The sequence below is a fragment of the Atractosteus spatula genome, chromosome 9, assembly GCF_055471065.1.
Source record: "Atractosteus spatula isolate fAtrSpa1 chromosome 9, fAtrSpa1.hap1, whole genome shotgun sequence".
NCBI classification, from domain to species: Eukaryota; Metazoa; Chordata; class Actinopteri; order Semionotiformes; family Lepisosteidae; genus Atractosteus; species Atractosteus spatula.
Window position 1 is genome coordinate 23,996,914 of NC_142714.1, and position 23,883 is coordinate 24,020,796.

A 23,883-nucleotide genomic window follows, 5' to 3' on the forward strand; every position below is an offset into this window, starting at 1 on the left:
AAATGAAATCACTGAAGACTGCGAACTAGTCACATTGTCAAAATGATGTTGTTCTAAATGATTTAGTCATGTTGTAGTACAGGTGTGTGCAGTCTTAATCCCAGTGAGTCACTAAGTGTTATTTTGTTCAAATCCAGATCTCTCAGAAGTATGTATTTGGTAAATTAGTGCAAAGAAATGTGCTTTCTTTATTTAAAGTATCCTAAAACCCTATATTTCTCTCTCTTTTGTTTACAGGATCTAAAAAAGAGCTTTTCAGTGGGAGCACCATTGAATGAGGGAGAACACAGAATGTGCACACAAGTTAATAAAAAAGTAGAGGAATGCATAAAGATTTACACAATTTGTGTAATTTTGAAGGGTGGCACGGTGGCGTAGTGGTTAGCCTGCTGTCTGGGGCACTGTCTGGGGCACTGTGTTCAATTCTGCACCTGAAGTGCTATTTGTGTTCTCCCTGTGTTTGCATGGGTTTTCTCTGGGGTTTCCTCAAACAGTCCGAAGATATACCGGTAGGTTAATTGGCTTCTGGAAAATCTGGTCCAATGCGTGTGTGTTTGTGTCTGTTAGCTCTGCAATGGACTGGTGTCCTCTACAGGGTGTACTCTGTCTTGCACCTGTTACTTGCTGGGATAGGCTCCGTCTCCCCAGTGACCCTGAATTGGAGGAAGCATTTAAAAAATGCAGGGCCAAAAGATCTCCTTAAACTGTAATATTGAAGGGACACAGAAATCTGAAACGTGAAGAAGAGTTGTCACGAAAAGGGGAAAACACACTTCTTCAAACCACACAGTGAGTTCATATTAGACCGCACTGTCGCTTTCAAAATTCAGTTTGCACTTTACCAAACCTGTTGTATCCAAACCAAGCCCTCAGGCAGTCTGGTCTCTTGGTGAAGTAAAGTGGTTCCCATGACAGCAAATGGATATCAGAGTAACGGCCTAGTTGATGCTTTCTGACAAAGAAGAAAAGACTTTACTAAAGACAAGGGTGACTGCTGCTCTTGCGTCAGGGAGCTGTGGTGGGGATTGGAATCAGTTAGAAGAACAGCAGGGGTGTGGAAGCCAGCAGGCTTGGGAGTTTAACATGCTTTCTGAGGTCTGCAGTGGGAGCTCCACCCGGCCATTGAAGAAGAGAGCCCTTTGACACGCCCAAGGCAAACCGCAAGAGCAGCTGCACTGGGACTGAACACCAGCCAGATCCAGGCCTCCCGTTTTAGCTCAAAGGACATGACACTTGATTTTCTGGTGGAAGCTTTGCAGCATTTCTTTGGCACCTTTCTTGTCAGATGTCTTCTGAAATAGTGGCTAGGGGTGACTTCAGAAGTATTTAGGAATACCAGGAGACAAATTGAACAACGGCTTCGTATACAGTAGGAGGAACAGGTGCCGGCCTGAGTTTGTAATTAGATGAAAAACTTAATGGCTAATGAGATGTGTAATTAGAAAGTTGTTCTTTGGATCTGCAAATGCACATGTGGGGTTAATGTTGCCAACTGTATTAAAAATAAATACATGTGGTCAATAAAGACAGTTTAAAACGGAAAGACTCATCCTGGTTTAAGATGATCTTCATTCCTAGTTAAACGCGGCAATACTGTGTTTATCCGACTATTACAGAGTGACCGTTTTAGGCAGACAAACATTAGATCTACGACACAATCAACGAATAACTGGCAGAAATATAGAGTATCTTTCTGTGCTGTGGAGAGAGCAGCGCTCGGCACAGCTAATTTTGAACGCTCGGCGCAGCATTGCGATAAGGAAAGGCATCTCCGGACTTGTTTTGTTCGCTATCCACAGGGCTGTTTGCATTCCTGTCTTGAGCAGAGCAGCTGCATCAGGCTGGGATACGATTTTAACTCCCTCTTTCATTATTCTTTAAAAAGAAAGAAAAGCCTCTTCCGGGTCAGCACAGCAAATAGGGGGGGAAATGCACTTGGAAAAACGTTACGCTATATAAAAGCCTCATAAAAATATAAATAAGCAAAACTGGGAGCAGCAGGCAGAGACAAAAGGACTAAGTACTGTACAGTGGAAGATCGAGGAGCATCTGTATGCACCAGACGTAAGGAATCGACTGCCCCACAAGGCGAATTACAGAACGAGACAAGCAGCGCTGCGCCTCCGAGGTGCTTGAACCCGAGCTAGGATCTAGACCCTGTGTTAGCCGGGTGGGTTTTATGTGGGGGTAATGATGAGTCAAAGTCGAGCCGGACAGGATGGGAATACTAGCAGAACAGAGTGCGGCAGTACCCCAAGCAGCAGCGGCGGGGGCATCTCCAGGCTGCAGGTCTACAGCAGCCATTCGCAGAGTGGCCGGGGCAGAGACATGCGTCCCCAGCAACTGGGTCGCCACAGCGGGTCCAGCGCCAAGCAGACGGGCCACTCCGAACCGACGGATCTGCTCCGAAGGGCGCTGGACTTTAAGACTCAGGGAACCCAGTGCTACAAGGAAAAGAAATACAGGGAAGCGATCGGCAAGTATCACAGGGCACTCCTGGAGATGAAAGGGCTTTGCAGGGTTCTCGGAGACCCAGATGTCAGTTCTAAGTCGCCATCCTCCGCGGTACCAACACCGGGCAAATCCGCTCTGACAGACGAGGAGAAGGGGGCTGTGGAGAACGCCGAGCTGGAGTGTTACAACAGTCTCGCTGGTATGATGAGCGCTGCCGCTGCTCGTTCGCTACACAATACAACAACACTCTCTGAAATAAAGCACAACAGTGAACAAAACCACATTAGTGGATCGTTTTAGATCTGAAATAAATATGTCCAAACCGCTGACATCTCCGACATCGTTGTGACTATAATTGATGGTTAAAAGCGTAGTACACACAACACTTCTGTTGTGCGTTTTTTCTATTTTTCTTTAACGTTTCCACATTATTTAGAAGGATAATGCAAACATCATTTTGCATCTGTATGGTATTATGTTCGTCGTAGCTTCGTATGGGACAAATTACAGCATTTTGATTTGTGTGCCTGCAGTATCATCTGCTGTTTGTCATCCGGTTACAGGTTGCAGTTAGGATGATTGTCGGAAATTCGCTTTGCATTGTGTTTGGGAGCAGATCACACTCCCAAAATATTTGCTTTGCAATTATGGTGAGTTGAGTTTGTGCTAAGCGTTGTTTTTTTAATGATTAAAAAAATTGTAGATTTATACGATTATTTGAGTTTTATAACTACCTAGTTATTACGTAAACACAGGAAGTCATCAGCTACTTTTCGAAAATCGATATACATGTATTCTAGAAGTCCTAAAACGAGTAGTTACTTGATAAACAGGATTCATATCATTTAGAGAAAGAAACCGTGTACGTGACTGTAGAGTGTTTTACAAGGCAGTAGCGTACAGATTTTCATTTAAGATGAAAAATTATTTAGTACGTTATCAATGATTATGCCTGTATGTATACCTTCAGATGATCCCGATTAAATAGAATTTATGTTGTGCAAACTTAATAGTTTAACTGGATAAAAAGATAGCCATTTTAGTTGGTTCTTGTTATTTTACTCGAAATGTGCGTTAGTCATGCATCTCAGTGTTGAAACGAATGAGGCGCTCTATCTTTTAAAAATAAAACTAGCAGTTGCGTGTACAAAACAGTTCTCTTCAAAGACGAATTAAAGGTTCCTCGGAGAGTGACAAATCTTATGTGTTATTTTCTATGTCTGATATGTACTTATCGTAATTCGCTGTCAATTCTATCAATTCTCACACATTCCTCTGTGTAGAGTCTGCATGCTTCTGCTGTGTTCACACGAGCTTTATCCAGATGCTCTAGTTTTCTGTGACTCTCGCAAGGAATAAATGGCTTTCTGATCACGGATGAATTCAGTCTGTATTGGGAACGGGTGACTATGAGAATAGTTCTGATACTGCAAGGTTCATTATTTGGCCCCAGTGAGAGAACTGGACTCCCCACTTCATAACTTCCCCTTGACAAGAGAGGTTTTGATGCATTTCTTTTCAGTGACCATTAATGATTATTGGGCTAAACCCGCAAAACCTGGGCTGCCCTGGTCTCCTGACCTCAGTTCTCCTGTTGTTTTGGTTAATGGGTATTAAAGTCAAAATTAAAATCTCTTAAGACTGACAGATATAGAGCCAAAAACAGTCTAAAATATCACATTAGACAATTCTTGGTTAAATGAGGTGCTCAATTAAATTACTCTAGGTGCTGGTTTCCTTCCACTGTCCAAAGACATGCTGGTAGGTTAATTCTGGAAAACTGTCCCTAATATGAATAGTAGTTCAGGTGGGTAGCTGCTTCAGCATGCGTAGGCTACAAAGGAACAAGTAATAGGTTTATTCCATGCTGAAAAAAAGAAGAAAGAAAACACAACGTTTCGGCTGTGGAGCCTTCTTCAGGTGAAGAAGGCACACGCCTGAAGAAGGCTCCACGGCCGAAACGTTGTGTTTTCTTTCTTCTTTTTTTCAGCATGGAATAAACCTATTACTTGTTCCTTATATGAATATACGCATGTTTATGTCTGTGTGTACCTTGTGATGAGCTGACGTCCCTGGGTATATCCCGCCTTGCACCCAGTGTTTCAACAATAACAAGGCATGTGCCTCTTGTCCCGAAATATAATTGACTGCGATATGTTGATTGTTTTCACAGCAGACTCAGTACGTACAGTTCCACTCTCCAAGAATTAGCTGTTAGATGAGGGGTGAAGGTGTGTCAGGCCCCTCTAACTCTTTGTGTACCGCACTCTCAGCTTGCCTGCTGCAGATGGAACTGGTGAATTATGAGAGGGTGAAGGAGTACTGTCTGAAGGTCCTGCGGAAGGAAGGGGAGAACTTTAAGGCCCTGTATCGCTCAGGGGTGGCCTACTACCACCTGGGAGACTTCCACAAGGCCCTGCACTACCTTAAGGAGTCTCACAAGCAGCAGCCCTCAGGTCAGTTCCTCTCTGAGCACGGGAAGCCATTACACACAATGTTTAGCACAGGGCACGTTTGGTACTTTTTCTTGGACCTGGATGAAGAGAGTAAGATGTTTTTATGAGTCTCTCTGGAAATCACATTATTCAAGGAGTTAAATCCGCAGCTTTATGGACTTCCTGTTTCTTGTTAGGGAATGAGCGCAGGTTCTTTCACTGAAACTTCTGCACAATTGGGACTGTGCTAATTTATTGAAAGCATACTGTAACGTCCAGTATTGCCTATCAAGCACCTCGGCAAAGGCACATTAGAAGTTGACTCGCAGTATATATAAAAATAAATTCATTCGTTTCAGAAGCTTTCCAAAATTCCAATAATGGTGAGACTATGAATAACACTCGACAAGACCTCAAAGCTTTTGAATGTTTCTCTGCTAACTGTATTCTGAAAAGACCCAAGGTTAGAAAAAGAGTGTAATTAAGCTAATTAATTAATATCTAATGTTGCATGCCAAGTTTTTTTTAGCAGCATTGCTGTACAGTATTTTATTATAATGTACAGTGTTTATGTGTTCAAAATTAGAAAGAAACTAAATGTCTCACAATTTCTGCTCAACAAGTTTACATATCTTTGTAACAGAAGTTGTAATTGGGAAGAGAGCAGTCCTAACAGCTCAAAGTTATGTGTTTTGCATCAGCCTGAGAGTTTCCTGTTATGTTCACTGTTAAAATAGCCTTTTCCTGTCTTTGTGCCTCTGTGCTGTGTCCTGCAGACACCAATGTTATCCGCTACATTCAGCTGACAGAGATGAAACTCCGGCGCAGCTCTCAGAGGGAAAAGGAGGCCTCGTAAACAGAAGCTGCTGTTGCCATGGAAATGTGCCATGAGCAATCTCTGTGCCGAAACCTGGCAGGCCTCACCTTCTGGCCAGTGCTTAGAACTACCCATTCTGATTGGATATGTGCCTATACACAGACCTCTTACAATTGGATGTCAGGAGTGGATGTGGAGTGCACGATTGTTTTGCTATGCGCGTCCATTTTGTTTTATTCCAGGTGGTAATTCATACAATAACTTATGATGTTCCAGGAAACAGGCTATGTATAATTGTCTTTATAAACAAAATACTGATAGAACAGTAAAAAATAACCCCAACATCACTAAATAGCTTAACCGGGCTCCTGGCACTGTATTTGTCATGTGCCATCTGTTAATGTTAAATCTTCCAAAGATCCTACCAGCAGTGCCAAGAATCCTGCAGTCTCCTTCCAACGGGCACATTCCCTCACCCTCTGACTCACTGAGAAGACAAGATATCTCCCCAAAAAACTGTGGAATATTTATGAAGGATACCTTAACTGAACACTACGTACAGATTCAAAGCAGCAATATCAGGCTTGGAAAACATTTGCGCTAGGTTACATACAGTACAGTACTGTAATGCATTACATATATTAACCCTGCTCCTGGCCATCTTGCTAAATTTCAAACCCCAGCATGATCAATACCACAGCCCCTTCGAATCTTTTTAGGAATATCAGTCATACCCCAAGGCCAGCGATATACGTCAGCTCCGAAGCTAAATATTCTCAGGGATGTTTAAAGTACAGCAGAAATGAGTATGAAAGGAAAGGAAAGTCGGTTCCGTTTTGTGAAGCATAAGCATAGTCATGATGTAGAAATTAGGCACATTAGCAATCTGTAATCATTTTGTAATTCCCTCTCTGATGTTACCATTTCATTAAAAACAGGATTCATGGTAGATCTAAAGCCATTCAGTGGTCCACAAGCTGTCAGTGAACATTCATCTGCAACTAATCACCTGCGCAATAGAGTCCATCTCTTACATACTGTACGCAGGACTGCAGCCTTGAGCTGTAATGCCCTGGCATTGAAAGTGTGTTTTAGAAAGGCACTCTTTCATCCCTGAGAATGAACTGTAAATATTAACAGACTGTACCTAAATCACAGTACATACATAGTGCTCACATTGTGGTTGATGCAAAGCTGTATTCAAGTACCCTCCTTGTGGGAATGGTAGACTCTTATTGTTAATAACTGTGAATAAGTTCACTGTGGATATGAAGTGTTTCATTAAAGACAGGCATTTAAGAAAAAAACATTCATCTTTATTAATTGTTGAAAATGGGGCCTCAAAAAGTGTCTCATCCAGTAAGGGTGCTGGCCCAAGAGCTCTATGAGCTCTGTGATCACTGGTTTGAATCTGGGTCATGTCACTAGCTGACTGTGACTGGAATTCTCCATGAGGATATGGTAGGATTGGGTGGCTGGGGTGTGCTCAGCAACACAGGGACCCTTGTTGCCTCGTGGGCATTTGCAAGCTCATGGTGCTGTTGGTGAGGGATGCTCCTCCAATCAGCACTAAACCTGGGGTTGCTGTAATTTGTTTCATGATGAGTGACTTTAAAGATGGGCTGCTCTGTCTGCATTTTCTCCTTCTTCCCAGTGTGTGGTTGTGAGGATAGTAGCTGCGAACTGAGGACAACACAATTTGCTATTCCAAATCCCTTGGGTGTAACAAAAATAATTGGCAATTATAAGTTAAAAGAAACAACCCCTCACAAACCTGTGTCAGACAGGGGAGGCTCTGCTGACTGTTCTGTATGAGAAAATCAATTCTTGGAAAGCAAGACTCTTAAAATGTGATAAGGAGGCATGATTGCAATTAAGGGCAGTCAAAAAATGTATTGACCAAACAGGCACTGGGCATTTGTGGCATGGATGTGTCTTTGTCTTGATATTTTAAGTTTAGTATTTATTTAGTTACACATAACAAATTGATACTGAATCACTTCATAGTTGACAAGTGTTGCACATTTTATATTGGAGTAAAAAAAAACTCTTCTTATTAAACAAGCTTGTCGGAAATGGGGAAAAAATATGGAGTGTGGCCCAGTTTGCTTTCAATATGCAGTTTCCACTGATGTCCATTTAATCTGTCTTTGTGCTTTGAGTTAAAATGAATCTGTGCTGTGCTGCTTCAAAGCAAACCTTTTCTTGTGAAGACAGGTGCTATTAACACAGAGCCAACATATAACTGTGAATAATTTCTTGGAGGGCTCTTTTGTAAAGGGTAGGGGCATCTTTCATTCCACTTCACTACCCATTTTCCACAATAGTTTAAGTCACGTGCCTGCACTTTTTCTTGTCATTCTTCACATCCTGATGAGTCCTCAATCTTAAACATACTAAACCTAGCACATTTGCTTTCAGGATGTACAGTATGCACAGGCAGGGCCAATTGGAACACTACAGCCTAAGTCTAAGTCTAAGAGAAATTCCTGCTGCACATTTGGCAGTGGCATCCAGCTTGAGAGGAAGGTGTTTCTCTAAATGCAAACAAAGTCAGATGGAGGAGCCTTGAGAATACACTGTTGCTGCACTAAGGGGTACCTGACTGGTAGAAAGGTAGTGAAAGGTAGACTATGTTCGTGTTGGCCAGGGTGCCCTTGATGTGACTTGGTGTGCACCAGTGACTTCTGGGATCTACCAGAATCATTGAGAGACATACTGCCCCTCCAACTGGCGCTCACTCTCCTGTAAGGCACAGTGGCCGAGATGATAAGCCATTGGTGGATCCGAATTCTGTGGATCAAAAGAAAATAATTACAGTTTTTCAGGATATTAAAAAAAAACACAGGCACGTTACTTGAACCATTAGAGCAAGGTGATGTACAGTAGATTATAACTGTTTTTCACAAACCCCAATGCTTGCTTTTTAAAGATTAAGTAATGCTTAGCATAAGCACATTGCCTGTAGGGGAATACTTAGTAGCCTGGGCACTCTGTATACACAAAGAATGTTACAAAGCTGTAGAATAATATAACAAGGGTGAAACATCTTTGAGATGTACTCGTATGTACAGTAATTGTTGGTGTGAAAAAAAAAACAGTTTTACATTGTTTGTAATCTTGTTCTGTAACCTAAAGTTACATATTAAATATAAAAGTGGTATCACTAAATCTGACTCGTCTTTGTCTTGCTTCTGATATAAGTGCAAATTGAGAGGCCAAGCAGAATACCCAGTATCACTTCTGACCAAGCCACCTGTCAGGAGGAGTGCTTGAGGCAAATTGGGAGGTTAACTCTACTTCTAATACTAATTTGTCTGATGCTTCTATCCAAAGTAACTGACATTTGCACTCATTTATACAACTGGGTATTTTATTGGGTGAAGTACCTTGCTCACTGGTACAATAGCAGTGGCTCCTCCATGATTTGAACCTGCAACTTTCCAGTTACAAGGGCAGAATCCCAACCACTGCACCATAATGTTACCCAGAAATATGATATGCGAGTATATATTTTCCTCACTGAGTAATCATTTTATATATACAAATGCTTACCTTGAATTGCTACACTGTGCGATTAGAGTCCTGGTCAGAAATTCATTTTCTACCCATGCACTGGAAATGACAAAAAGCAGCATCTCATACCACTTTCAAAAGATCCCTCTGTTTGAATGTAAAATGTACTACCCTGACTGAGATGAACATTTAAAATAGTAACCACAGGCATTGATGAAAACAGAGAAACATGAGCCAGAGGACCCAGGAGGAAACTAGGGTGCAATTAAACCAAGAACAGGGGGGCACTTCACTACCAAAAGGGTTGTGGGATTCTGGAACAAGCTACCCAGCCATGTTGTTGAAGCCAATACCGTGTCTTCTTTCAAGGAATGGCTGGATGAGATCCTGGGATCAATTAACTGGTTGCTTTCCAAGCGGCAAAGATGGATTGAATGGCCTCCTCCCATTTGTTAACTTGTTCATAAAGAAATAACTTGACAGTAACCAGGAAAAGCCTCAAATACCTTCTGCATGAAGCTACCCTTCTTAAGAAGCTGACATCCCTGTTTTCTAATGTTCTTCCGGTTTCATGTTTTCTCAGTACGAAAGGATACCAGGCTGTGTCTGACTTGCTCTGGAAGTCTACATACAGTACACACCCCCTAGGTCATACACCGCAGGGAGATGACAAACTTTGTGTTCCCTCAGCAGATGTCCTTGTTAATAATTTAAGACCTCCACATCATGCTTAATTCTAACCTTGCAGAGGTGAGGAAACAACAGGGCCGGAGACAGTTCTGACTTAGAGTTCCTAGCTCATGACTAAGGTACAGCACGCACTGCAGAAGGAAGGGAATCCTAAAACAAACACCAAGAGGAATAACGTAGTCCAGTACAAGAAAGCCGTATGCACTTGCACAGCGACTGAAAATCTCGTATCTCTGAGGTACCATTTTCAGTGGTGCATGACAGTGAGTACTGGATATTAATGCAGTTAAGGCAAGCCAAACATATACAGTATAAAGTATAACCAGATCATGCTAAGGAGATGGAGAAAAAAAATGTTGGAAGATATTTCTGTGCAAATCATCATCTGTTGTGACGAGGCTTCTCAGTGCCAACTTGGTGTTCTGTAAATACCGGAGGCATTAAAGCTCAGCACAGCAGGCTTCTTCTTAGAGGCTGGACATGGTGGAATGCCTTTCTGCACAAATTTCTGGTGACAGCAGGCTCCCACAATCCAGACTGCGAGCCTGTGGCTTTACACATAGAGCTGTGCTTATTAATTTCAAATTAAACATATCGGTATTTGTCACCAAAGAAGTCACGCATCCATGAATTGTTAAAGGAGAAAGAAATAATTTAACAAAAACACGAAATAACCAGAGAATGTATTTCACTGTATTTACGATATGAAAGAATTATCTGTGATTTAAATCTCAAATACTTAAACACTATTGCAACTGGATGTTGGCAGAACAAAGATGGCAAATGAGAGGAGATAACATGCTGCTCGGCTGGATTCCAGCAATTAATATATTTCATCCTGTCCACCTGTTCTTGAATGATCCTAAGACACTACTTTATCTGAATGGTGTCATCCCAGACACCCAAAACTTTCTATATAATGGGTTGTCACCTATTTAAATCTCTAAATTTCCACTTATTGCCTTAGGTCCTAGTACAGAACAGTGTTGGTAGATGAGTGTAACACTTATTAGACACCCAACAATGTCAGCTGTCAGCTGTAAACCTTCATTACCGAAATAGAAGTGTTCCGGATGAGAACGCTGACAATCCTGCAATAGGAACATCCCAATTCCTTCTCTAAGGAAGACTAGAACACTGAGTTTCTTCTCACAATTAATTTTGGTACAACAGCACAAACATGTATCGGCGATCAGCGAAAGGATGCAAAAATGAGGATGAGGAGACTGTGACCCCCTCCACAGAATGAAACACGAACCAAGGGGCAGGGGCAGAGGGACGCGCGAGACGAAACGGGAAAACAGAGGTTTACAATGGGATGCATAGCTTGAAGGAAATGTCCGGAATAATTACGATTTCGAACGGCTGGGAGGAAAGTGACAGGGTTGCCGTCGTCCCTTCTGAACTGCAGTCAAGAACGCCATTAACAACAGCTCCAGACGGGCATGCCGTGAGGCTTAGACCCCAAGACTGGACAGACTGACACAATCAGGCAGGAGCACGAGAGGAATAAGACTGAGGTGCTGCAGGATGCACAAGACACCCTAACATCGACTGCGGTGAGAATAATTCGGCCCACTAGCCCATTTGGTAGTTGGCAATTAACGGACCCAAGGATCTCTTCCAGCCATTTCTTAAAAACGTTAAAAATGTTGGCTTCAACACCATGGCCAGGTAGATTGTTCCCCACTTCTACAACCCTTTGCGCAATGAACTGTTCTCGGTTTTAAAATGAATTGCCATGTATTTTCCACTGGAAGTGCATTTAAAACCAAGAACTGGAGGCACAACACAAGAAGAAGCAAGATCCCAACACAGTTTCACAGTTTCTTTTTTGACTATGATTTTATTGATGTCTATGTGCTCCAGTGCAGATACAAATCCTATAACAGTGTCATATACTGAATGCAATAATAATAATACTGTCACCATCATTATAATAATCATCTTTGTTATTATCATAATAGTACCTATAGCCATAGAACCAAGCCTGCTTGGCATCCTTGGTTTAATATATGAGGACAAACAGCTTATTTTTCAATATTCAAATATTCTACAACTTAACAACGTTATTAAAAAAAATGTTTACAGCACAGCTTGTGGTTTTTAAAACTTTCTGACATCAGAAAACAAACCAATGTTTCAACAATGACAGTGGTGCATACTGTGGAAACACAGCTTGATGACAAAATTCTATGACACCTGACTTGGACAGAAGGTTTTGGATGATGAAAGATGGCCAATTTGTTTAAGGTAAATCCCTCTGTCTACACCACGGCTCAGGAATCCTGCAGAGCTTTTCTCAATCCTTGATTTGGGGATCTTCTAAGTGCTGTTAGAGCAGGGCTGCTCAACACGCAGCCCATCCAGTTTGCTCCATTACAGACATCTGATAAAACCAACAACTTCATTGTCATAGCGATCCGGCAGATTTATTGGTTAAAAGAATTAAGGAGTTGGTTGGAACACAATTCTGGAATGCCGCAGGTTGGAAGGGCCACCGTTTGAGTAGCAGTGTGTGAAACGTTAAGAATCTTAGGTGGCCAGTGTTTTTTCCCCCCCATTAAGGTAGCACTTCCTGCTTCCTAATTGTAATTCTAGAAAATAAAACTCTGATTATAAAAAGACTGAAATTCGATCCAGACACCACATTGTATTTTTGAGCTCGATACAGCAGGGATCTACACTTCTGGTCCCGGAGAGCACTAGTCCTGCAGATTTTATAGGTAGTCTGTAAATCAGGATTTTTTAAAGACCTGGAACAATTTCACTGTAATCAATTAAACAGATGGTGTATCCAATTAAGTCATTTAGAGATCTTTAGGATGAAATATCAGAATACCGGACTAGTGTTTCCTTCATTGACACATGACTTGCTGAATTGATCAATTGCCTAAGAATAACTGAATCGGAGCTCTCCTGGAACAGGGTTGGAGACCCTTGTGTGATACAATGTGTTATACCATATTATTAGCAAGCTATTTTGAGAGTTGCACATTTTAATTAGGAAAGAATACGAGTCAGAACTTGGATGTTGACATTCACATACAGTACAGTTTTGCGAGATCACAGCATGATTTAATCAAAATGAGTTGAGTCATTTCAACACCTGGGTGATACCCCCGATAGATTCATCAACACTAGATTGTTTGCAGGAAAATAAATATGTTTTAAAACATAAAAGTGTTTTGCAAAAGAAGCTACAAATTTGTGTGGGAACCACTACTGTACTGCTGTCCAGGAAATCTCTAATTCACGTTGCTCACCTGCAGGCTTCATTTGTAAAACAGAAGGGTTTTCCTCACTGCTGTTTTTCTAATAGAAAAATGGAGATGGCTGATACCGAGAGCATAGATCCACTATGAAACAGTGTGTTTTACATCTATATTACCAATTGGATTACTACTCCAGGCTGCATTCAAACATGACTCAAACCTTTTCAAATATTATTTTTCAGAATTGCATTGGGTACAAGGACACTACATATGAAAATATATTTGCACCTTATGAGACACCCACTTTGAACTGGCCAGGAAGAAAGAACAAATGACTTCATACTGGAGGGCAACACCTCAACAGAAGCCTCTTAAGTCCTAAAGTTGTTTTTCAAATGGTTTCATTTTCCTTTGTCACTGCCATACTGCTACCCTTACAGGCTGCTGATTGTGTCACAATTATGGTCCCTGCTGAAGGGAAAAAAACAATATTTTAATTTGGTCGCATCCTGAAAAAGCTTCATACAAGTGAACAAACATATAAAAAAAATATATAAATAAATAACAAATAAATAAACAAATAAAAAAATGCCACCAGGGCTTCCAGGAGAAGGACTTCCAGCATTTTGGAAACAGAGCAAGACTTTATTGTATTAACTGTAAACTGAGCCACTAAAACATTATAGGTGCTATGGGATTAGAGCTGTGGTTCGTAGCCATTTGAAAACTTGTGCCATCTTGTTTGCAATTGAGGTGGAAGGTACATCTTCTGAAGACCAGTTTTCTTCTGCTAAGCAGGAAAGCCTAAATAAAATGTATTTACCTCACTTCACAAAGGTTTCCCAGCATTATCATCTAAGTGCTTGTGCCTGACCCTTTCAGCTTTAGTGACCAAAGAAAACCTCAAAGTATGTTAAGGGAAATTCTATATCTTAATGTGTGGTGTGTTTTTTTTAAATGGGTTGTAAGTGCAAAAAAAGACAGCAGCACAGAATTCCAAATTCCAAAGTAGTCTGCAAACACAGAGAAACCACACACACCATAAAAGAGGGAACCTCATGTACAGTACCACACACCTTTAGAGAAAATGTAACTAGCCACTGATGTCAAGTACCACAGCACAGTTCAGTTCTGAAGTTAGCAAATCACAGTAATATTGAGAAACAGGAAAGAAAAAATGTAAGCTGCTTTAACAGCAAATGTATTTAGGTTCTCTGTTACTTTTTTTCCTACACACTACATTTACAGTTTAATTGTAGGTTCGCCATCAGTTGTAGTTGTAGGCCTACATTTGAAAATGAAATTTGAACCATCCTCTCAGCATAATTCCTAAACTTAGAACCTGCTGCTGGTGGCCTGGTTTTTAAACCATCGGAAATTAGCAATCAAGCCCTAGGCTTTGGAATGTGCACTGCAACAGCTTGCTTGACGGTTTTATTGAATCTGGACTTCAACAGCTACACTTCTATATTCAGTGAGCACAGAATGGAGTATTTATATTGAATGTGATGGTTTATGGACAAAACTGCATTCAGTATTGCAGATGTTAATACCCAACCCAGCCAGGAATATGGAACAGTGGTTAGGAGTCAGGACAAATTAGAAGATTGTGGGTTCAAACCCCAGCTAGAGCATTGCTATTGCACTCTTGAGTACCATAATTTGCTCAGCATACTTTGGGAAAATGTCCCCTAGTGTGAAAAGGTATGTTGCGTTGGATAAACCATTTTTAATATTTATTTAAACGGGTGTTGTGAGATGGACTGAGAAATAAATACAATACCTTGGCAGTTTGCAAATAAAAATTAAATGCTTGAAGCCAAACAGAGCAGACAAACGGTTTGCGTCACAATGCCTGGTACAAACCAGTCTAATAAGTGAAGTACTTTCGGTTCTCCAACGTTTTGCACTGTATTTGTAAGTGTATTGAGATTCTGACTGGATTACAGGTGTGGTGAAAAATTTTCAAACCAACCATTACAGGCTGGCAGCTGTGACACAGTTACTTTACGATGACACAAAAATTAGCAGCGGAAATTACAGAGTCAATAAGCGTACCTTGCATATGTTCCCCATCCAAACGGACATTAGCACATACAGTAGGAAACTGATACTGCGGCAACATAAAGCACCTCAAGTGTATTTTAAGACACAGGGATGAACCTCAGTGGGTTCTGGGAGCAGCCAAAGGGACCCTAGACAAAGGCCCAAGATGGCAAACGTATGCTACATTCGTGTTTCTGAAGGAACGGAAAACAGCATGTTCACCACACATTCTGTGACACTGGCACACAGCTGACTTTCCCTTGATTACTAGATCTTCATAAGGTTCCTTATGCAAATTTATTCTCAGAAGGTCTTTTTACTTCAAAACTGATTCTGACACTGTGATTCTTAATTTTGAAGCACAGAAAGCCCTTTGGGGTGTGTGGTTTGTTTGTTTTTTGCCAATACATTCATTTTGGGACCTCTGTGGTCTCTTACTCTAGTGCCTGCAGGTGCTGGTTACAGCTAGGGGAACCTTTTGCGACACTTTGAGACAGACCAGATGGTTTAAATTTTCATAAAACATAATGGTGCGTTGCTCATTGAGTAGAACTACTTAATCGAGTGCAATAATAGCATAAATAAGTTCATAAAGCATATTTATTGTAAGGATTCAATAGAAAGTCAAGTGACAATTTCCTTAATAATAAACCACATAATAATGCTTCAAAATGACAATCATACAAATTTTTGCTGCAATTATTTTTTTTACTGCAATTTTAAAATTGCAAACCTTCTCCAAGTCCCTCAGCCTAAACGCTTTATAAAAATCCTGTCATGTCTCAAAACATCCCAGTGAACACAGAGACACTATATGTGATCACCCAGGTAACAGTTCAATTCACTTTGCAGGCTTCCAGAGAAGAGGTCCCTAACCTCTAGATATTAATACTGCATGTTCCAAATGAAATAGCACTAACAAAGCGAGGGACACTTTGAAACAGAGCTTTAATAAAAACTCTGTCTTTCCCACCAATCCCAAATTATGTACCCAGTTCAGTTCAATCCAATGTAGATTTTACCACTGAGTGTAAGATTTGCAATTTTTATAGGGAAGTGAGGAGAAATCGTGATTAATATGGGCCTAAATTACGCTACATTATGTCTGCTGTGTTTTAAAATATTAATTTAGGGGGGAAACAGGACCTAATTTTTACTGGTACTTAGAGACCACAGTAAGTACAGAACAACTGGGTAGATACAAAAACAGATTTAGATGAACCCAGAGATCAGTGTTGTCCAAAACAGCTCGAAAAGATTATAGGTCTTTTGTATAATATCACTTTTTTCCATTTCACATGTTATGTTGACAACTGCTGTTTAGAAGTCCAGACTAAGCGAGAAGGATTAGAAAGGAAGCATTTCCTCGAAGAACTCTTCAAGTTCAAGGCCTGTTTCTCAAGTTACACTTGCTTTCAGGTCTGTTTCCATCAATACAATCAAGCCTTACATTCATGAAGCTGCTCTTACTGTGTGCCATGAACAGCAGAAAGAGAACGAAAGACACTTTCATGAAAGTTTACAAAATATGTTAAAGCTCTATGAAGGGTTCAGTGCATCTGAGAAAAAAGCCAGCTGTTAACAAGCGTATTTTGCTACTGTTTTTGCTCCGTTTATCTGATCTATGTTTACTGCATACCCTTTGCCACATCTGAAACAAAAACTGAAATTTGTGTGCAGAACGTAACAAGCTTACAGCCAGGAAGGTATCAAGGACAGCTGTCTCAACTTAAGCAGCAGCTCGTTAGCAATTGGTCTCCCATCTGTCTTCTTCAATGAAAGAGGATGCTTCTGGATGAGTTTGAATTATGGAAGGCTAAAAAAATGAAAGCAGAAATGAATAAAAAAAGACGACCGCCCCTGCACAGGAACCAGGACAGGTGCGTGCTTTTCAGGGGGGCAAGAATGGACAAGCTAAGACCAGAAACCTGGTCGGAGGCGAAAGGGGGAATGCTTGGGGATCTGGGATTCAGGTCTGCAGAGAGGGAGCGTCCCGTCACGGCACTGCCCCTCATCGTCCTGGTCGAGCAGGGTTCTGCGCTGTTGGGAGGAGGGGGTGGGCGGCTCGAGGGTACGGGGCCTCTCGCTGCAGTGGACCCCCCCTGCCCCGCCGAACTCCAAAGTGGGTGGGGTACCGGTGCTGGAGCTGTGAGCGGGGGACACCCCGCAGCCCCCTCGACCGCCCGGGGAGTCCCCCCAGGAGAGCTCCCGGCACACTCGGGGCGAGGGGCGCGGCCGGGCCAACACGTCCAGGGTTTTGGGGCGCTCAGGGGGGCAGCGGCGCCGAGGGGTCGGGGGGAACACCAAGTTGGGGTCTGGCAGACGGGGCACCTCTGAGACATCGCTCTTGAGACCCCTCGGGCTGCATGCTAGAGGGCAGAGGAGAGAGAAAGAGAGAGACAGAGAGGATAAGAGCGACGAAAAGCAAACAAAGAAAACTGACTTCACAGGCAAAGATGAAAAGGAAAGAACTCAACCAGACTGACCTGGGGGGTCGGCGGGTCCCTCTGCGCAGCCAGATAATGGCTGAATGCTACTTTGGGGGCACCCTCTCTTGATGGCTCCATCGGAGGGCGTCCGTCGGAGGCTGTGATTGGTGCTGGGGGCAGCAGGGACATGGGTGGGGGTGAGGGACTGGCGGGGGTGGCGTTTGAAACTCTCCAGGTGAGTGTTGACCAGGGGGTTCGGGGCCGGAGGCGGCCTGTAAACCAGCAGCTCCTCGCTGTCGGAGCGCAGGAGGGAACGTGTGGAGTTGCAGTCCGAGATGGAGGAGAGAGACAGGAGGGTGAGGGAGGAGGGGAAGGGTCTCTCGGCAAGGGGGACAGGGCGAGGCATGGGGCTTTCCTTCCGGAACAGCTTCCTGGTGGGGGGGCTCGTGCTGCGTCGCTGGCCCCCCGTGCGGTGGAAGAAACCCTCCCTGCGGTGCTTGCTCTCCTCAGGCCGGCTGAGGCCCAACAGGTCAAAACCCAGCCCCACTGCAGCCAGCAGAGCCCCGCAGCCCAGCAGGACCAGCTCTGACCTCCGACCCCCCACTGGGCTGCGCTTCATGCTGCTGGGGGGCGTGTCTGGGGCGGAGACAGTGGAGGCGTGTTCCCCGTTGCCCTCGGCAACATGCCCCTCCCTGTGGAAGGGGATGCAGAGGTAGGAGTGGCTAGGTGATGCAGGTGGCGAAGAAGTGTCCCCTGCTTCTGTTGCATAGCAGCAGTCTTCATCATCTGTAAGAAAACAATTCTTTTTTTTTAAACATGCTTTAATTTTCCTCCACATTATGTATATAATGAAGGTTTTCAAGAGTGCAGGACAAACGGTATTTACAACAAAGTTATGGACTAACAAATGACAGTAAATCTCACTGTTCTTTGAGTCCATTTTTACATTTCAAACATACAGTACCTCCATTATGGTTTTATACCTGCTAATCTTCCACGTACATGTTCAATGGGTGCTTTGATCTACAAAGTTCCCACTACAAGTTCATGTTAGGAACTCAAACTCTCACATCTTTGCCATTTTCCCCTTGAAGGTTACAAGTCATATGGTTGCAATTCATGGAGTTTTAAAAGACAGCTCAGGAGAAGGTCAAACCCTAATCTCGCCCACTTTGCTTCTGCTGCATCCAAATACTTCGCTTCACTTGTGCATCTTCTCTCCCGCCCCTCCCCCCTCTCCCCCACCATCTCCCTTGCAGCAGCTTCGTGGCTTATCCCTCGCAACACAAGGGAGTCTCCTGTCGGCCCCATCCATAGTCAGGCTGCCATTCCCTTGGCAAGGAAGTCATGCCAATTAAACACCTACTCCAAATCACACCTCTACTTTGCATTAATTAGGATTTAGTCAAACTACTGTATATGCATTCACATCATATTCTAGAAAGCCTTGCTATTCATGTGCTTTTGACCTTAATGACCTCATGCTCACTTTATTTGAGCTTGGAGTGCTGGAAACAGAAAGACAGAACTCAGACGTTAAAGACCAGGCAGCTCTCACCCATCTCTGTCACGCTGGGCACGCCTGGCACCGCGGGGCTGCTCCGAGGTGATCTGCGCAGGTTGGGCGTGCTGGACGACCACTGCTTGTTCCCCTCTAACAGCACCTTCACACTGCGGCGACACACAAGACACAGGGCTCACTAACACGACGCTAGCAAAGATCACCTCTTCTAAGAGTCAGAACACAGTCTTGTTTAATATAGGTACAGTCAGAACCGAGACTCGTTCGGCATCCTTGACACTCTTCCAAATCCCGAATCCCCTGACAAGTCTCAAATCAGCTGAGCTGAAATCCTGGTGACTGAAAGGGTCTGGAATGCCTTTCAAGCTACAGGTTGGCAACACGTTTACACATTGAGACTGAGTCAAGTTGTGCCTTCTCCCTATAAAAGTCCATCTTCAGATCCCATCAGTGGCCAGCAAGCCTCAGAAATCTGAGTCACAATTGCTGGGATCTTATATCTCCCCAGGCCTGATTTGCATAGCCCAAACTAGCTTCACAAGAGTGAGAAAGCAGATGCATCTCTCACTGGATGCAGCAATCCCTTTAGATGGGCATGAAGATACCCAGGTCAACATAAAACTAAGCCATTCTCAGTGGTGCTTGGCCAGTTGTGCACTATTTGGTGAAACCTAGCCACTGGCACCTAATGTAAGAATGGAACTTTCAAGGTGGCTATTATGTACTACTATGGCTACAAGTCTCTCTGTAGCTAATTGCTCACTCTGAATGTGGTAATCCATGATCGATCCAATTGCATCCAGTCCTAGACAACAGTCCCCCTGTTCCCTCTCACCTCTCGTCCCCAGTCTGTAGCTCTCTGTGACACAGCGGCCCCGGCCCCCAGGTCCTGCCCTTCCTGCGGGGGCCTCTCCTCTCCTCGTCCTCTCCGTCGGGCTGGAATGCAGCATTCCGCCCCCATGTCTTGCTGCCCTCTCCTGGGGTCACTGCACACCAATGGGAGGAATACAGGGATGAATACAGGGCCGCAGAACAGATGGGAATCAAGACCTGACATTGCAGCAACTGCTCCTGTACCTCTCGGGAAAAAACAAGACACTTCCTGACAGGTGCTCAACCCCCCAAGCCATTCGTCATTTCATGCACTGCAAACTCCACAGTGCCTCGCAGGCGAGTTAGCGCTGATTGAAGGACAGGCATGTCCCTCACTGACATCACTGCAAACTACAGGAGTCACTGTTTGTCAGAAAGCTGGGAATGGCGGACTAAGCTCTACCTCCAGTGGTACTCGGACAGTTATGCACAACTACTTGGAAAACCCAGTCACAACTGGTGCCAGACAGACCCAGGACTGAACAAACAGCATGGGGCCATGAAGCTCGAATTAACTTAAATGACAGATATATTTACCATGGCAATTCTGATATATTATTCATAACAAAAATAATCCACTTTAACAAGTTAAGCTATTATGTACTCGGAAAATATTTAATGCATAATGACAACTCATTCTCAGCCTATGTTTTTCTTTTTTCAGCGATAATGAGAAAGCATCCACTGAGCAATTAAACATAATCTTTCTTTGTTTTTTGAGGTGAAACCTTAGGTATTGGTTAACACAGGGGCAGGGATAAGAAAATAAGGTCATAAGAATGGTTACAAGTGAGAGGAGCCCATTATTTAAATTAAGTAGTAACAGGGGAACTGCAGTCCCAAATTCTCAGACCTGTTATGAAATGTCAGTAACAAAATAAATTGACGGTATAGAAAGAATTTACAAATTTTGACTTAAGCACATAATCGTGAGCTTTGTGCAAGTACTGTAAGCTGCCATGTTGTTGCAAACCCCTGGTTTAGCCATGGGTGAGACTGAGAGTTCTCATGAATTCCGACGTGAAGCACCCCTTCCTGCTCACTAGTCACAATAATAACTAATGTACTGTGATGTACGAGCGAATAAGTACAGGTTGTGCAGCCGACATTCTACTGCAGAAATGTTCCAACGTAATCTGTATACAGAGTTAACAAGTAGTATTCGTCGGCAAAAACGTCTCAAAGTAGAGTAATATTTCTATTGGCAAACAAAAAGATGTATTCACAAGCCTGTATGTTTACAATGTAAAAAGGCTGCTTCATGTCACTGGAAGTTTTGTTGCTTCATTCTGAATCGCAGAACATGGGGCTTCACATACCTGGAGATTTAATCTATTTTGTTATGAAAATTGGAGGTTTTGCAAGATACTGTGTGCATTTGACTTTTATTATGGTTTGAAAAGCACTCATCAATGCTGATTCTTTCTAACCCTGAAATAAAAAAATAGTTTTGCAGTTCCCTTTTAATTGATTCAAGAATCTCATCCAGCCATTCCTTGAAAGAAATCAAGGTATCAGGTTGTGAAAAAGGTGGACGGAAACCAAAGCAAAGCCAGGGACTGCCACTGTGGAATTATCACATTTTCCGCAGCAGTGCTCCCATCCTTAGTGCCACCTTTCATCACATAATCATGCTTTGTCAATAAATGAATTATTAACACTAATTTTTTCATGAACCCAATAGATTTAATATTCTATGTTCTTTTTTATGTTAACTTATAATGTGCACATAAAACTGATTTCCAGGATGCCAAACGCCTTTCAAGGAATGTCTTTACCCAAAGAGTGGTGGGAGTGTGGAACAACCTCAAATGACATGTTGTTGAAGATGGTGGCCTGGTTCCTTACCAGACATGGATGGATGAGACCCTTGCATTAATTAGCTACCACCAGCCAAACAGATTAGATGGGCCGAAAAGCCTCCACTCAGTTCTAATCTTCCCAGAACTATAAAACACAGCCCTGACATTCACTCTCGCGCCCTGCTAACAGCCAGCTCCCCTGGCAGCCGAGCTGATCAGAGTGAGAGAGGTGTCTGAGACAGACTCACGCTGGATGGCGCGGAGGCGTGGGATGATGGTGGGGCTGGCAGGGGGGCTGGAGCTGCTGCTCATCAGGCTTTTCCTGCGGTCCAGCGTTGGCGAGGCCTGCACTGTGATCTTGTGCTGAAAATCTGCAACAACACAGTCCTGAATGCATTCTTCCATTGGATTTCATTGGCATATTTCAGATATATGTCTCTGAGGCAGGGCTAGGCAATACCTTGCATATGATAAGATCACAAAATATTAAAGTAAAAAACAGTTTGATTGCACTACTCTCTTATAAGAGAGTGACCAATCCTGGTCCTGGAACGTCGGTGTGTGTATGCAGCTTTCAGACACATCGGACCTCCAGGCTTTCCTTAGGTTTAGTATCTTGACATAAGGGCTTTTTAATTACTTCTGGAAATGGAAAGAAAAAAATAGCTTTCTGGTATAAATTAAATGTCAACTACAGTAAGCACGAATGTAGTATCACAAGTTAACAGATGTGGACAGCCATGGTTGCTATATCTGAAGCACTGCGGGTCTCTAATCCAGACAGCCTTTAACTGATTAACATTGCTGCTGAAAATCAGTAATTAAAGACAAGTCAGAAATGGTATAATTTAACAAAAGTTTGAGAGGAGATCAAATTGTAATGCCATACTTCTGCTCTCCTGCATACAAGTACTCCCTGGCTGCCCACAGTTCTTCACACATCTTTTCTAGCTCCCCTCCATCCATGCTAACTTCACTCTTGCAGCTGCCTCCCTGGCTCATTCCTCGTAAGTGAGGGGATTGACACAGCATTGATCTTCAGCTAGCACTGTCATTTACTGTGCCAAGTGAGTTAACGCCAAAGTACTAAGTCCGCTACCCCTTTATATTTGCTGCCTTGTTCCGTCATTAGCACATATTGGCCAAACCACTGAACTAAGTGTTGCAGGGTAACTATTTTGCTTCACTTTTGCCAGGTCATAGCAATCCTGAATGAGTACCAGGTCGTGCACACAGGAAATGGCTCTGCAGCCAGATACCTGAAGGCAGGCTGATGCGGTTGCCGTCGCGCAGTTTGAGGCGGTTTCTGCGGAATTTGCCCTGGCGGCTCTCCACGCGGGGCTTCTCCTGGTACAGCTGGTGGATGATGATGTTCAGCTCGCGCTCCAAGATGTCGATCTCGCGCTCCGCCAGCTCCTGCTCTCGCCGCCGCAGCGCCTCCTCCTGGTTTTTCTGCTGCAGCGCTGCCCGGCTCAGTTCCTCTTCCCATGAGCGTAGCTCCTGATAGCCCCCCGCAGGACGGAAAGAGAAAATACAAGTCAATAAAAGGTATTTTTTTGGAACACAAGGAATTCAATGGTACAATAAATGCTAATACAAAAGTATTTTATCTTCAATGTCATCACCTTTAATACCCATTTTACCTTTCACAATGTAATCAAATTTATTATTCATCCCAAGTTTTCCCATATAAATGTGACAGGAACAGGGAAGATGCATCAAAACTTATATTTGCATTTGTAATAAGGCTCATACTTTATCTTCCTGTTAATGTTAATATCATTCCCAGACCTCTCAAAAACTTTCAAAACCCCCACATCTGGGTAACAGCAGGGTTCGACTCAACTGAGCTAGACAGTTCAGATCTTCAACTTCAGATTAGTCAATGGGGCTCTTTCCTTGCCAAGCTACAGTAGGAAGCTTCCTAGCAGGAAGCTTTATAATTCCATAATTCCTCACTGTCAAGCAACCTAATAGTAATTTTGGCTATTTGGATTTGTGCAAGCACTATTATTATTGGTGTGACTCGTATTAAAATCTTTCTAAAATAACTTATCTAAGCTCTTGAGAGGATCACATGAGAA

General features: G+C 43.0%; 2 protein-coding genes across 2 annotated transcripts in view; one reads left to right on the forward strand and one right to left on the reverse strand.

The window, feature by feature from the left end:
- The first annotated feature begins 1,820 nt into the window (after nt 1–1,820).
- Nucleotides 1,821–8,877, forward strand: ttc9 (tetratricopeptide repeat domain 9). The gene is made up of 3 exons (XM_088925951.1): nt 1,821–2,653; nt 4,728–4,910; nt 5,666–8,877. Exons 1-3 carry the CDS (start codon nt 2,191–2,193, stop codon nt 5,743–5,745), a joined length of 726 nt encoding a protein of 241 aa, XP_088782077.1. The 5' UTR covers nt 1,821–2,190; the 3' UTR covers nt 5,746–8,877.
- An 8,210-nt stretch (nt 8,878–17,087) lies between these two features.
- Nucleotides 17,088–23,883, reverse strand: part of map3k9 (mitogen-activated protein kinase kinase kinase 9) — a 46,217-nt gene continuing 39,421 nt past the window's right edge. The window contains exons 6-11 of the mRNA XM_088925543.1: nt 23,059–23,299; nt 22,048–22,170; nt 19,960–20,110; nt 19,161–19,273; nt 17,660–18,388; nt 17,088–17,542 (exon numbers count right to left, since the gene is read on the reverse strand). Coding sequence (XP_088781669.1) covers nt 17,088–17,542; nt 17,660–18,388; nt 19,161–19,273; nt 19,960–20,110; nt 22,048–22,170; nt 23,059–23,299 — 1,812 coding nt within the window. The remainder of the gene's footprint in view (nt 17,543–17,659; nt 18,389–19,160; nt 19,274–19,959; nt 20,111–22,047; nt 22,171–23,058; nt 23,300–23,883) is intronic.